Raw genomic sequence first — 15,866 nt, 5'->3', positions numbered from 1 at the left:
TACTTTGATCATGTTCACGTATTAGAAGAAACAATTTGCCTTTGGTTCTTAAGCAATGTGATTTTATTCCAGACAAGTTTTGCAAAGAGAAGACAAAATAGCACATTCTTATAAGACACTAAATACCAGAAGGCACCAAGGGCATTCAGGTAAAAAAAGTGTGTAAAAGCAAGAAAATATTATAAAATTGGTTAAGAATTTATTAATTTACTACATTTTATTGCATTATTGCTTTTCTTATAATTTGGGGAACTAAAGGTACTTCATAGATTTTCTTCCCTTCTGAAGTCATGCTGAAAACTCCAACCTCCCCTTTGTGCCCACACACTATACACAAGTTCCTCTTGGACCACAGCCAGCTTGAAGCACAATCCACAGGAAGCTCAGAGGAGACAAAGCAGAAAAAGCAGTGAAAGACAAGAGAGTAAAACAGGAGTGGGCTATGTGTGGTGCTCTCCTAGTTGCCAAGTGTCAAATGTAAGTTGCTTGCACAATGCACAAAACTTCTGCCACTGTCTTTGGCTCAACTTGATGCTGTCAATTTGAAAATAAAACAAAACTAAAAAAAGCATATTGTGGGTGACAGTAGGGAGGGTAGACTTAATTACTGAAACAAATTACATGGACTGTCAAAGGAAGGTCCTAGTTTAAATGACATAATTGCTGCTTCTCCAATATGACCTTAGAAACAGAAGGGAAGGATTGAGAATCATTGTATAAAAACTGAAATAGGATAGAAGCATAGATAGGGGAGAAAGGGACAGTAGCTATAAACTATGACAGCAAAAGTCAATTCTCTGCATATTTTTTCCAGATCCACTCCAAAGTTTCAGTCCTTGGATTTTTAGCAAGTTTCCTTATGCAAATACCTTTTTCACAAACCTCTCATTCTATTGCCATAAGTCTAATACACTGTGATTTTCAATGCATCTGTTTGACCACATGAAATATAACTTTCAGTTACAAGGTAAGTTCTGGGAATGTAGTATACAGCATGAAGACTATAATTAAAAAGAAAAACAATGAGAAATTTTGTATCGATTGGCTCTTTCTGTGCTAAAGAGGCAATTATATACTTCTAACAATCCAAACTTTATCCAACAGTCTGGGCCAGTGCTTCCCAGATGTACAAAGAAGCTGGGAAGGTGGGTTGGTATTCCAGACCTCTTCCTGCTTCACTTGTGCCTCTTGACACCTGATAAAAGTTCTAATTCGTGTTGAGTCTCTCTTGACAGAAAATATTCTTTGTGTTTCTCACTGAAGCATAAACTAATCACTGGATAATGTTGAAAACAACCAGCCAAGCATTTAAAGCATAATTTTGTAAAGGAATTACAAATGTATACAATAAAGAGCCTAAAGGATGGAATGAAATAAAAGCACTTGGGTTGTTGCCAGTTGAATGGACCAGGCTAAGAACAGAAGATATTAAAAAAGGAGGAATTTCAGAGCTAACTTTTAGAACTAGCATGAAATGAACACTGAATTAAATTATAAAAGTGATAAAATGACAGCTATTCTAAATTAAGAATGACCAAACAAAAATAACATCACATAGGAAAAGTGTGAAATGTATATGTTTGATTCATTAGTAAATCACACTTTCTATTCTGAGTTGCAATATAACGGTTTCTGAAATAATTTGTAAATTATTTCTAAATTTGTAAATAATATTTCTGAAATAATTTGAAAAAACATTTGTCTTGTCAAAAATTATTTGAAAAATAATATTAACATATTAAAATATATCTTTTCTATAGAGTGATTATAAGGCATTATATATAATTTTACTACAATATTTTTCTTGACCTTCAAAGTCAAAACTTGTTTTGTTTTTTTAATTTATGAAAATTAATTTAATAGCTTGTATTTAAATTTCAAAATAACAGAATAATCCTAGGAAGAATAAACTTTTTTTCACTGTGTAACTAGAATAATGTAAAAACTTCAAATGCCAATGACTATTCCTTCAGAAAATATAAGTTATTTTCCTCAAGGTCAATTACATGTTACAGACTATGCCGCTGTTCAGATGATCAAGATTTTCCGGGAATCTTGAGTCAATAAATACCCTTTCTCATGCTATGAATGCTGTGTCAGCTCATGTGGTTACCTAAACAAGTCATAAACAATTTTCATCTTTTAGAAAACTGACATTAACTGGTCCAATTAAAAATATAACTGCCATCTTTGCACTCTAATCCAAGAGGAAAAGGTAAACAACTTTAATCTTCCAATTTCTTAATTTCAGAGGTATATAAAGTTGTCACTGCATATGGTGACTGCAGGCATGAAATTAAAAGATGCTTGCTCCTTGGAAGGAAAACTATGACAAACCTAGACAGTATATTAAAAAACAGAGACAAAGTCTCTGCCAACAAAGTCTGTACAGTCAAAGCTCTAGTTTTTCCAGTAGTCATGTACAGATGTGAGAGTTGAACCATCAAGAAGGCTAAGTGCCGAAGAATGGATGCTTTCAAATTGTGGTGTTGGAGAAGACTCTTGAGAGTCCCTTGGACAGCAAGGAGATCAAACCAGTCAATCCTAAAGGAAATCAGTCCTGAATATTCAATGCAAGGACTGATGCTAAAGCTACAGCTCCAATACTTAGGCCATCTGATGTGAACAGCCCACTCACCGGAAAAGACCCTGATGAAAGCTTGAATGCTAAAGGATAGGAGGGCAGTAGAGGATGAGATGGTTAGATAGCATCATGGATGCAACGGACACGAATTTGAGCAAACTCTGGAAAATAGTGAAGGACAGGGAAGCCTGGAGTACTGCAGTCCATGGGTTCGAAAAGCATCAGACATGACCTAAAGACTGAACAACAACAATATAAAGCGTCTAACAGTATCCCAGATATAGTGTGGTTAGAGGAAAAAAACCTTTAATTTTCTTCTGCTATTGGTATTATTATTTCCTTTATAAATAATAATGAAAATATGCATTACTCTTAATAAAGCTTTGAATATATTCTAGTATTGCTACTACTAAAATGTGATAGCTTATTGCTATGCCCTGAATGTTTATGTACCCCCAAAATTCTTATGTTGAAATACTAATTGCTAAAGCTGATGGTATTAGAATGGGGACCTTTGGGAGGTGCTAGGTCATGAGGGTAGATTCTTCATGAACAAGATTAGTGACTGCATAAAAGAAGCTCTAGAGAGATCCCAACTTCTTCCATCAGACACAGCAGGAAAGTGCTGGCTACAAATCAGTAACCATGCTCCCACTTTGATCTTGGACTTCCCACCCTCCGAAACTGTGGTAAATAAATTTCTATCATTTATAAGCTACCTAGTCTGTGATATTTTGTTACAGCAGCCTGAACAAACTAGTAAATTTGAATAACATAATCACAGAGGGAAAAATTAGGTGCTATGGACATTTTCATGTGAACTGTATGAAGAGAAATGGTAATAATTAGGATACTGCAATTACTTAGAACTGATGTTAAAGCATTTGAAGATGAAGTTCTTTTTCTCTCTGAATATGTTATTCATAGCATTGTGCACCAAACATACAAATTATGACAGTTTCAAAAATTAAAAAAATTACTTATCCCAAAAGCTAAAGTGAAAAAACCAAAAAAAAAAAAAAAAAAAAAGAAGAAGAATGGAATATTTACCTCATTCTTCTTTTTTAAAGGCAATTCTGAATCTACAAGTTTATAAGAAAAGGAGATGGAATAAATAATATATGTAGGTGATATATATTAATTAAAAATTTGTGGTAAAAGTCACATAGTTAAAACAAACCTTTTTAACCATATTTAACTATACAGTTCAGTGGCACTGAGTACATTTACGTTGCTGTGCGGCTCTCACCATCATCCATCTCCCTAATTTTCCCTGTTCTAAACCAAAATTCTGACCCCATTAAACTAAGTCTTCATAGCCCCTCTCCATTTCCCAACCCTCATAGACATATTTGACTTAGAACTTGTATCTATTTAATGGGTTCTCAATAATATCACAAACAATTGACTATTTCTTGCCCTCTTTGCATGGCCAGTCCATAACTATTGCACTGAGAGGATCCTAAGAGCCATTCTGTAAGGCTGATTATCCTAAATGAATAATGTTTCTACTGGAACAATATCAAAGTTGACATAGTCTTGATCAAGTATTTAGCATCAAAACCCAGAGTTTTATTAAACAGTGTATCATAGAAACATCTGTACATCTGCGTAAATTAAGAATATAAAATAACATGCATAAGCATACCACACACAGTGATTGTACTAAAGGCCTTAATTCATATCTATAGTATCTACATCACAACCTAATTAGCAAGTTTACCTTTAATTCACCAATACTTATTGTACACCAGGCACTTTTAAGTGCTATAAGAAATGCTAATATATACAAAATGTCTTCCACTTAAAAGACTGAATGAAATCAAATAATAAAATGAGACATATTCAAATAACTACGTAGTGAGTGCCAAAGACAACTTAGAAGGACACTGATAGGAAAAGTATAATTAGTAACTAAAAAAAATCAATAAAGGCATTATGGATTATGGCTATTAATCTAAAATTAATATACTACTTATCAACAAATTTAATTGCATGTGTAATGACTGATACTTATGAGTTTCCTTCTTACAATATATAAGGATTGAGGAGAATGATTTGTATGCCCCCATTTTCTTAAAAAGATTAATGACTTCCTTTTCTCACTAACTGTCCTTGTAGCATGCAATGATGTTAGCTTTAAAACCATTCACAATGTTCCATGAATGCTGAGATCTTTAACTCTCAAAAAGCCATTAACAATTTTATGTATTTGAAAGTCTTATTTAAGATTTCAGGATTAAGAGGAGAAATTTCTTAAATCAGATCTTCTAATTATCTTTCATTTGCTCTTAATTTTGAGCATGAACAACTTTCATGCCACAAAATGGAAATGTGAAAGTGCATATACTAAACAAGCCCAGGAAAGCAGTTTTCCCTAGTGGATAGTAGAGGTGGGATATTTTAAAACTGATTCTTTAAACAGTAATTTTGTATTTTCTTCCTTACTGTCCCAATACCTCCCAGAGTTCCTTCTCGCCACTATCATTGTCCTCAATGCTAGAAATTAGCCAGGAAGGCATGCATACAATTAATAGTGTCAATTTGTACACTGGGATACAGAAATTCATGTGGCCTTTTTTAATCCTTTTAACTTTTGATATCAATGGTCCCAAACCCAAATCAAGCATGCCCCCACACATTCTGAATTTTAAGATGGTCAAAATGGTTAAATCTGTTGTATTGATAAGATTAGGTTAATGTCTCCCAATCTAGAACTATAAAATCCTCAAAGGCTGTCTCTTTCATCTTTGCATCTTCAAAGTAAAGTTCTGAGAACAAAGTATTAAGTTTTCAATAAACATTTATTGAAAGAAACTGTGAATGAATTGATGAATGGATGAATGAATATAGAAAATGCTAACAAAGGAGAAAACAGTAGGCCCCACAAGAAAAGTAAATGCATAGTTAACTGCTTGGCTATTTAACACAGGGTTTTATTAATCTTAGATTAATCAACTATTGTCAATAATATTTAAATTCTAGATTTCAACATATAAAGTAGAATTAAAAGAATTAAAATACAACATTAAATGCTGATGATATGCAAGTCACTACTTTTTTTTCTCAACTGTAAGTCTGATACATTCTTCTAGAGAAGAAGTTCTACAGTTCTTGTTTTTACTATGCTATTCACAGTTTCTACACAATGAGAGGAATTACGCTGTGTCAGAACAAAAGTGGCCGTAAGTGAACACTGTCAGAATCACTCAGCACAAATAGTTCAGGGCAACTTTGTGCACATTTGCTGAGTAATCTAAAACTAACACAACTTTCCAAACCAGCTTTTACTGGTAAAAAAAGCTTTTTACTTCTAATAAAAACAAGTATTTCCAAATATAGTAGGAATCCCAAACCTGGAGTCAAGTAATTTAGATATATACAAGGTTTTTCAATCAGGAAGAGAACACATCTCAGAAGACAAAATTTGTGGTCAGAATGAATCTTTCAATTCCAAGATGTTTTCCTCTTTCTGAACCATAATGACAAACTCAGTGTGAGGCGTAATTTGACTTTATGACCATCAAATGCCAGTAAACAAAAAGGAGGGACAAGGTAAACAGGAAATCTCAGTTAATTTAAAGAACTGAGACAATATACTATTGGGGAAAATGATAATAGTGCCCCTCCCTGATCCAATATCTGAGTCTACATCATCTAGACACATGGACAGATTACTCCCAGGTCCCTTTTGTGGCTAGTTGGGGCCAGGTGATTAGATTTGCTCAATGAGTTGTGAGAGGAAATGAAGTCTCTCACAAGTAAGTCATTTATTACTAGGACGAGGCCTCCAGAGATCTCTTTCTATCACAGTAAAAGGCAATGTTTGCAATGGCTATTGCTTCAACAGCCTGGATATAGAAGGAGGAGACACTTCATGGAACTCCAGCATCTACCACAATAAACATGTAGCCTGAGCAAGAAATAAATCTATATTATAAAGTAACCTGGGTCAGGAGGTTATTTGCTCTTTATGTAGCTCAGCTTATCCTTTCTCATACACTCAGGCACTTTACTATCTCTAGTGATTCTAGGTGCTATATATTGTTTAACACACACAAATCTATCCTCACATTAATCCTTTTCTCAGAAAAGGGTGATCTGGTAAATATTTGGAGTTAGACTTCACTGTGTAAAGTTTCTGGAAAAACCAAGACAAATCCTTATATTTAATCATTTATACACTATAATCTGGAGGGAAAGCTTTGAAAAAGAGTGACCCTATTTCTACAAAGGTTATTTTTAAATGTTTGGACAGTCCTAAGGAAAGTATCAAGTAACTTACTCAGAGGAAAATTAAAGGAAGTCTCTACTTAAATCAGTTTGAAGAAATATAATAAATTTGAATGTCTATCAAATTGTTACAGATATGCTTGACTTCTTGTAATAAATGTAAGCAAAGTCCAATTTCTTCTGACTCACTGATGTTCAAAGAGTTAACACATCCTGCCCTCTCCCTTTCATACTGTGTATACCCAACCTGTACAAAACACTAGCATTCCGGTCTCTTTCACCTATTACCGATTAGGAAATATTTTTCATCATTCAGAGGAACATTCAGCATCTTAAAAATAGAGCCATACCCATCAATAGAATTAAACCTTCTTGAAATATATGAAGTACTCTAGCACCTTCTAAGTATAAATACCTTCTTTTGTGACAAAGTTCCTTTTTGGATATTTCTCATCTGATACTGTCCATCAACATATCGAGAAATAAATTTTGTTTCTTTTTTGCATCCCTTACAGACAACTGTAGTCTAGATTTAGAGCGAGCATAGGTTGCCTTACAAGTGTTAACTTCATTATACAGAAAAAACACAAGAAAGATGAAAAACTAAATTTAAATCTATCCCATTCCCCTCAAAGCATGCAGAATTTATAGTTAAGAGAGCAAGGATCCAAATCTAAATTTTATCTCTGCCACTTAGTGTGTTTCTGAGCAGGTTGCTTATCTTCTTACTGCCTTAGTATCCTCTTTTGCAAAATGTGTTCAATAACAAATTCACTCAGTTCATAATATTGTGAGAATGAAAATGTGATAATATATGTGAAGCATTAAGAGTAGTCCCTTTGTTGAAATAAATATTAAAAATACATGTTACTACTATTTTCCTAAAAGGAAAGAATAACTGAGCCATGGATGCATTCTCAATACATATAATCGCCTGAATTATTTTGAAATAGGAATATAGAAAATGTATGCTATTTTTCACACATAAAGCTATAATTTCCTAAATATATGTCACTTGTTTCACATATAGCTAAAATTACCTTAAAAAAAAATCCTAGCATCCCTTCCTTATAATGCTAGGAGTTAAACAATACAATTTATGCAAGTTAAATTAACTATTAAACTATAAATTAAAGATTGAGACATTATTGCAAAGTCCTAATAAATAGAGTCATAAAGTGATTTTGATACATTTCATGTGCAAATTCCAGTGTGTCAGTATTTATTTCAACAAATCTTACCTGTGAATTCAGTGAATACGCACAATGGTTTAACCAAGTTTCTGTCCAATCTTCACAGCTTTTCCCCTATCATGACAATGGTGTAATCCTGACATCTAGTGGAAAATCTACATCACTGCAGGTACACTTTTTGAAAATTTATTAAAAAACCTCAAATAAAATAACAAAATCTTATTTTTACATTTGACATTTAAAATTTTAAATCTTGAAAGCGTATCTGAGAAGAATAATGATTCTGTGGTGTTACAAGGACAATTATATAAATGCATCAATAGCATGAAAAACGTGATATAAAAAGAATATGTAAAAGGCCCAACTTTGGGCAACAGTAATAAACAGTGCACACTTATTAATATAAATTCATCTCTATAAAGGGATAATAGAAATATGATGAGGAAAAATGTTTTGCAATAATTCACTGGCCATAAGTTTTAATGTTGCATCAACTGGAAATCTATTTTAACATGTTCTTGTCTTTAGACAAAAAAAATCAATTGCAATATTGCAATAATAATATAATGTTTTCAATTCAAATGACAGAAAGATGCAATATAAAATAATGTAACATATCTATATACACAAGTATAAATACACACATAATCATTTTTTAGCATAATAGTAATAAGAAACCTATTACTGTCCTTTTGTAGATACTGATCTACAAAATCTGGCCAAGCCTGGCCTCATGGCTACAACCTCTAACTTTAAGAACAATGGCTTTGCTATCACTCAAGGCTGCCTCAGTAATTTACTGCTTCTTCACATTGCAATCCTCAATGATGACCTAATATTTTCATTTGAAACATAATTATCTAAAGTATATATAGATATAAGTGATTTAGTTTTGAGCATTTTTCTCCTATATCCATCAGTAAGTAGGTAGATAGATCTTTTTTAAACAAATACTGTTAAACACTAGAAATCAAAAACACTGTTGAGAAAGGACACATTTGTGACAAAGGAAGCAAAGTGAATGCAAAAGGCAAGCCCACCCCAGAATTTGTGAGACCTGAGACCTCACAGACCTTCTAGGCTGCAGTTCACTTGTCATCTTTTTCCACTGTAGCTGTATCCTGTGCTATGAGGGAGCTAATACAATTACCTCTAAGACATTTCAGCTCACAAGTCCAAGCTCGCACCCTACCCTCCTACACACATCCCATTTCCACCCTCATGTGCAGACTTCTACAGTTTATACCAGGCATCTGGAGTCTCAGTCACCCAGAAAGTGTTAAAGCTTTGGACGGGCATATCACCTTGACCCCCAAGGATCTTTACCCTATGTGGAAGGGGAACTATATTAGGAAAGGGCAAAGTAGAATCCACTAAAGGGTCTGAGAGTAGCACTGGCATTGGTGTGGTTTAAACAGGACATTTTCTAGGTGGCTAGAGGGTGAAGAAATAGTGTGACATGATGATGTCAGAGGGTGTCCTTGTGATCAGCATTCTTCTTAGCTTGAGTATCACAGGGTCTTGTTGTAGAATAAAAATACTATATTTTCCATGGAAGTAAGGCAGACAGGTTTTAAGGGTCGCTATCCTGCTGTGCTTCTATTTGTCCTGAGAGTATCAAGTGAAAACTTAATCGTCTCTGACTTATAACAACCATGCAGACTAAGTTTCCCTTTAAAACACAGACTCTTCAATAAGTGGTGCTGGGGAAAACTAGAAAGATATATGTAGAAGAATGAAATTAAAACATTCTCTAACACAACATACAAAAATAAACTCAAAATTGATTAAAGACCTATATGTAAGACCAGATACTATAAAACTCCTAGAGTAAAATAGGCAGAGTACACTTTGACATACGTTGCAGAAATATCTTTTTGCATCTGCCTCCTAGAGTAATGGAAATAAAAACAAAAATAAACAAATGGAACCTAATTAAATTTAAAAACTTTTACACAGCCAGTGTTTTGCACAGTCAGTTGTGTCCAACTCTTTGCAACCCCATGGACTGTCCACAGAATTCTCCAGCCAAGAATACTGGGATGGGTTGCCATTCCCTTCTTCAGGGGATCTTCCCAATCCAGGGAGTGAACCTGAGCCTCCTGTATTGCAGGCAGATTCTTCCCCTGGGCCACCAGGGAAGGAAACCATACACAAATCGAGAAAGCAACCTACAGACTGCGACAAATATTTGCATATGATGATATCGACAAGGGATTATTTTCCCAAATATACAGGGAGGTGGGAGGGGGGACCGGGATGGGGAATACATGTAAATCCATGGCTAATTCATTTCAATGTATGACAAAAACCACTGCAATGATGTAAAGTAATTAGCCTCCAACTAATAAAAATAAATGGAAAATAAATAAATAAATAAATATCTGTAAAGCAAAAAAAAAAAAAACAAAGAGTTCATACAGATGGCCAAGAGGCACATAAAAAGATGCTCAATGTCACTAATTTTTAGAGAAACAAATATCAAAACCACAGTGAGATATCATCACATACTGGTCAGAATGGCCATCATTAAAAAGTCTACAAATAGTAATTGTCAGAGAAGGTGTGGAGAAAAGGAAAGCCTCCTACACTGTAGATGGGAATGTAAGCTGGTACAGCCACTATGGAAAATTGTACAGAGGTTCCTCAGAAAATTAAAACTAGAAATACCATATGAAACAGCAATTCCACTCCCGGGCATATATCCAGAGAAAATCTCAAATCAAAAAGATACATGCACGCCAATGTTCATAGCAGCACTATTTATGATAGCCAAGAAATGGAAGCAACCTAAAGTTTTCCATCGACAGATAAATGAATAAAGAAGATGTGGTGTGTGTGTTTGTATGTGTGCATACATACATGTAATAGAATATTACTCAGCCACAAAAAATTAAATAATGCCATTTGCAGCAACATGGATATACCTTGGGATTATCATGTTAAGTGAATGAAGTAAGTCAGATAGAGAGACAAATATCATATGATATCACTTATATGTATACTCTTTAAAAAATGACATAAATCAACTTATTTACAAAACAGAAAAGGACCCACAGACATAGAATACAAACTTACAGTTACCAAAGAAGAAAGTGGTACAGGGGAGTTAAGTTAAGCATTCTGGACTAACATATTCCCAATACTGTATGTAAAGTGTATAAGTAAGGATCTACTGTAGAGTACAGTAAAGTATATTCAATATGTTGTAACAATCTATAATGGAAAAAATCTGAAAAAGTGTGTGTGTGTGTGTGTGTGTGTGTGTGTGTATCTGAATCACCTTGCTATATACCTGAAACTAACATTATTTTGTAAGTTAACTATATTTCAATTTTAAAAAATGGTTTAAAAAAAGAAACACAACAAAAATATGAGGTGTCTATTCTTCAGTCTCTTTTCATTTTGCAAGAGGCATGAACATGCCAGTAATATACGGGATTATTTTATTATACACAGGCATAGATATATACTTACCATGCTGTTCATTTTTGAAGATGATGAACTTGCTCTTTGCTTCCTTAGACTATTAACTTCTTCTACATTTCCATCTTTTGGTTTCAAAATCATCCTGCTACTCCCTGCAGTCCCTTCTGATGAGGATCGCAGTCGCCTCTCTATAAATCTTCCTTCACGGTATGGACTGAGGCTACTGGCAAGAACTATTTAAACATAAATAAAAAAAATTAATATAAATGCTTAAAAGTAGTTTTTATAAAAGTTCCACTGAAAGCAAAAGGGAAACTCTTAGTGCCATTCAATAATTCTCAATCACAGAGAACTTTCTGAATTAGTAGTGGTAGTTTACTTAATTATGTAAATCACTTTGTTGCCCCCATATTTTGGAGTCATCCTTGACTTCTTCATACCTCACATAAATCATATTAACAAGTCCTGTCCTTATCACCTTAAAATCATATACAGAATCTGATCATTTCTCACTGTCTCCCCCACTAACATGCTGGCACAAACTCCATCAGTGCTTGCCTTGCTTACTGCAACACTTCTAAACAGTCTCTGGAGTCTGCCTAGTCCTATATGCCTCTCCCTGATTAACACACAATCTATTTTCTACATGATAATCAGAATGGTACACTTAAGTGAGATTGATCACAATAATTCCTCTAGTCAGAAAGCTGGTGTGCTTCCAATGGGGCTACTGAGTTCCTCATGATATGACCCTACTCTCCTCATTGGTCACTTGTTAATCATATCTATCATATCTATACCCTCATCTTCTACTACCCCCCACTCCTGGACCTCTCACTGTTTCTAGAACATTGCAAGCGTGCTCCAGCCTCAGATCCTTACCCCATAGCCTTTGAAACTGATATACTTTTCTCAAATGTCTCTATGGCTTACTCCCTAATTTTTTCCAGTATGTTACTTTGAGTAATACCTATTCACTATACTTAAAAATGGAAACTAAAATGAGAAACTATCAGAAAGAGAAATTAGGAAAGAAAACAATTACATCTACAATTGCATCAAAATAATAAAATACCTAGGAATAAATTTAACCCAGGAGGTGAAAAACATATACACTGAAAACTATAAAAGACACTGATGAAAGAAAATGATGAAAATAAAAATAGAGTTGTTTTATGTTCAGAAATTGGAAGAGCTGATATTTTTAAAAAGTCTGTACTACCCAAAGGGACCTATAGATTTGATGTAATTCCCTATCAAAAACCATGATGACATTTTTCACAATCCTAAAATTTGTACGGAACCGCAGATGACTCCAGATAGCCAAAGCAATCTTGAGAAAGAAAAACAAAGCTGGAGGCATTACAAGTCTTGATTTCAAACTATGTTACAAAGCTATAGTAATCAAAACAGTATGGAATTGGCATAGAAACAGACAGTTTAATGAATCAGAATAGAGAGCAAAGAATTAAAGCCATTCATATATGACAACTAATTTTTGACTAACAGCCCAATCATATATAATGAGGAAAAAAAGACAGTCTCTTCAACAGAAAATGCTGGGGAAAATGGACAGTCATGTGCAAAAAGATGAAATTGGAATCTTACACCACACACCAAAATCAATTCAAAATTTATTAATGACTTGAAAGTTAAGACCAGAAACTGCAAACCTCCTAGAAGTAAACATGGGAATAAGCTCTTTGACATTGATCTTGATAATGATGCTTTGGATTAGATATCAAAAACAAAGAAAATAAAAGCAAAAACAAACAAGTAGGAATATTTCAAACAAAAAAGTTTCTGCACAGAAAAGCAAATAATCAAGAAAAAAAGAAAAAGAAACAAAGACAACCAACTGGATGGGAGAAAATATGTGCAAATCATACATCCTGTAAGGGGTTAATAGCCAAATATACAAGAAAATCATATAACTCAATAACAACAAAAAAATAGGCAAAGAACATAAGTAAACATTTTTTTTTCCAAATAAGACATACAAATAGCCAACAGGTACATGAATAAAAGAGCTCAACATTCCTAATCATCTGTGAAATGCAAATCAAAACCACAATGAGATGTTACCTCATTTTTGTTAAGATGGCTATTATCAAAATGTCAAAAAGAGAACAAGTATTCTTGAGGAAGTGGAGAAAAGGGAACCCTTGTGCACTGTTGGTGGGAATATAAACTGGTGCAGTCACTCTGGAAAACTGTGTGGAGGTTCTTCAAGAAATTAAAAATAGAGCTACCATATGAGCCAGCAACCTTACTTCTGGTAATCTACCTACAGTCAACAAAATCATTATCATAAAGAGATCTCTGTACTCCCACATCCACAGCACCATTATGCACAAAATGACCGATACTGCATGGTGTCACTTGTATATGGAATCTTTTTTTAAGAGCTGAACTCAAAGAAACAGCAGAAAAGTGGCTGTTGGGGGTTAGGAAGTGGGAGAAACAGAGAAAGACAGGCAAAAGAGTACAGACTTTCAATTATAAGACAAAGATCTGAGGATCTTAATAACTTGAGGGAGGTGAACCTTTCACAATGTACACATATATCAAAAAAATAATTTCATTCACTTTAAACACATAATTTGTCAATTATACCTCAATAAAGCTAAAAAAATGCAAACTACAATCCCACTCCCCACATCCTAATCTTTTATTCTGCTTAAACCCATCCTCAGACGTTATCACCATCTGACATTTATTTGTTTCTATGTTAATTGAGTATTCCCACTGCAAAGTAAGCTTCATGAAGGGAAGAGTTTGTTTTGTTCATTTCTATATCCTTAATGCTTAAAAACAGTACCAAAACAAATATCTGTAAATGAATGAAACTGATTTGTTCAGGCTCACCTATGGATTTAAAGACTTTTGGCTAGGACCTATTAATCCAACATATGCTTGTTCTTTTTAGAAAATTTTTAATCTAATAAATAAAGGTTAAATTGCCAGAGAGCTAACATCTCATTCACAATTCTGATATGAATGTACACCTAACACATTCAGATATTTGTTACTTTTTTAAACATATTTCAGAATAAATACAAAATAACTCTAGTGTTATGAAATTAAGCAACTCTTTCTTCTGCAAAATATATTTGTTTAAATGTCTTTAAGAGCTTTAAAATTCCAAATTATAAAATCTTTATGAACAGTAGATGAATATCTACCATTGATGCAAATGAAAGGTAGTATGAAACCAACTTTTCCTTTTTTACATTATCAGTTTATTTGCCTATCTCTTTCTATTTTACAAGCTATAGATAATATGAATAATCATCTAATATCCAGGAACAGGTATCATAGTGTCAAATTCAGTGAAATTAATTTAATGTATTAAATGGCTTGGAATTAGGATCTCAGTCAACAGATTAATAGCCAGCAAGATAACTGTTAGTCATTACCTAGTTTCCATAAAGATATTTACTTTATTCAGTTTGACATTGAGGTATAACTCATCATTTCTAAATAAGAATTAACCAGGATAATTACACTTTTACCCTTTTGCATGTTATTTCTTTTAAGAACTGCCTACATTCCAATCTGAGGTCCACCATTTGCTAAGAGTATGATTTCATAAAGTTATTTAACTTAATCCTAAACTTTAGTTACTAAATTCCACATAAATTTTTGGTTATTATTAAATAAAACAATGCATAGAAACTGTTTATTACATTTTGGGGCACATCAGTATCATCATCATTATCATTCTTATAATTATATTACAGTTAAAGAATTAAGCAAGTATCACCAAAAATATAAAGAAGGCTACCAAGATCAAAAACTGAAAAAAGTAGGCAGATGTGTAAAAATGATCTTGTATCTAATGTGAAACAACTGGAAAATCAATTCATGCCTTTAAAACTTTAGAATTGCTATATTCATGGAAAGACTAAACAAGTCAGATAAGCTTATAATTCCTGATATTATATAATACATAACTTCACTGATCACAAATTTTAGTTAACATTTTAATATTATTCCTAATGTTTTCAAAAGAGGCTGGGTCATGATATATACTACAACCTAGTCATTAAGAGTCTGATCTTTGGATTCAAATAGTTTAATCTGACTATGCCACTAGCCAGTTGTATAATCCCTCAGTCTCAGTTTTCTTATGTATAAAATGGGGAACATACTAGTTAGTACCTATCTCAGAGGAATTATATCATAAACAATTACTCATGAACTTAGTGGCTTTGGACACATTACTTAACCTATCTGTGCTCCCAATTATCTTGCCTGTACAGTCAGTTACAATAATAGTAATGATTTCAATCACTTCCAGATTGAATAAATTAATGTATTCAAAAAGACAGAAGAGTAAATGGTACATATTATTAAGGGAACAGTAAATGAACTTACTGTTGAAAGAACTATTAGTGTGAATGAAAGTGAAAGTGAAGTCGCTC

General features: G+C 33.4%; 1 protein-coding gene across 5 annotated transcripts in view; it reads right to left on the bottom strand.

Moving 5' to 3' along the window:
- CCSER1 (coiled-coil serine rich protein 1) overlaps positions 1-15,866 on the bottom strand; it is a 1,366,600-nt gene that overhangs the window by 1,191,682 nt on the left and 159,052 nt on the right. For all 5 annotated transcript variants that reach the window (XM_070452143.1, XM_070452146.1, XM_070452147.1 and 2 more), the window contains exon 3: positions 11,488-11,672. In XM_070452143.1, coding sequence (XP_070308244.1) covers positions 11,488-11,672 — 185 coding nt within the window. The remainder of the gene's footprint in view (positions 1-11,487; positions 11,673-15,866) is intronic.

The sequence above is a fragment of the Odocoileus virginianus genome, chromosome 21 (assembly GCF_023699985.2).
Source record: "Odocoileus virginianus isolate 20LAN1187 ecotype Illinois chromosome 21, Ovbor_1.2, whole genome shotgun sequence".
In the NCBI taxonomy this organism is placed as follows: domain Eukaryota; kingdom Metazoa; phylum Chordata; class Mammalia; order Artiodactyla; family Cervidae; genus Odocoileus; species Odocoileus virginianus.
Note: the sequence above shows the minus strand (reverse complement) of the source record. Positions and strands in the feature narration are given on the sequence as shown.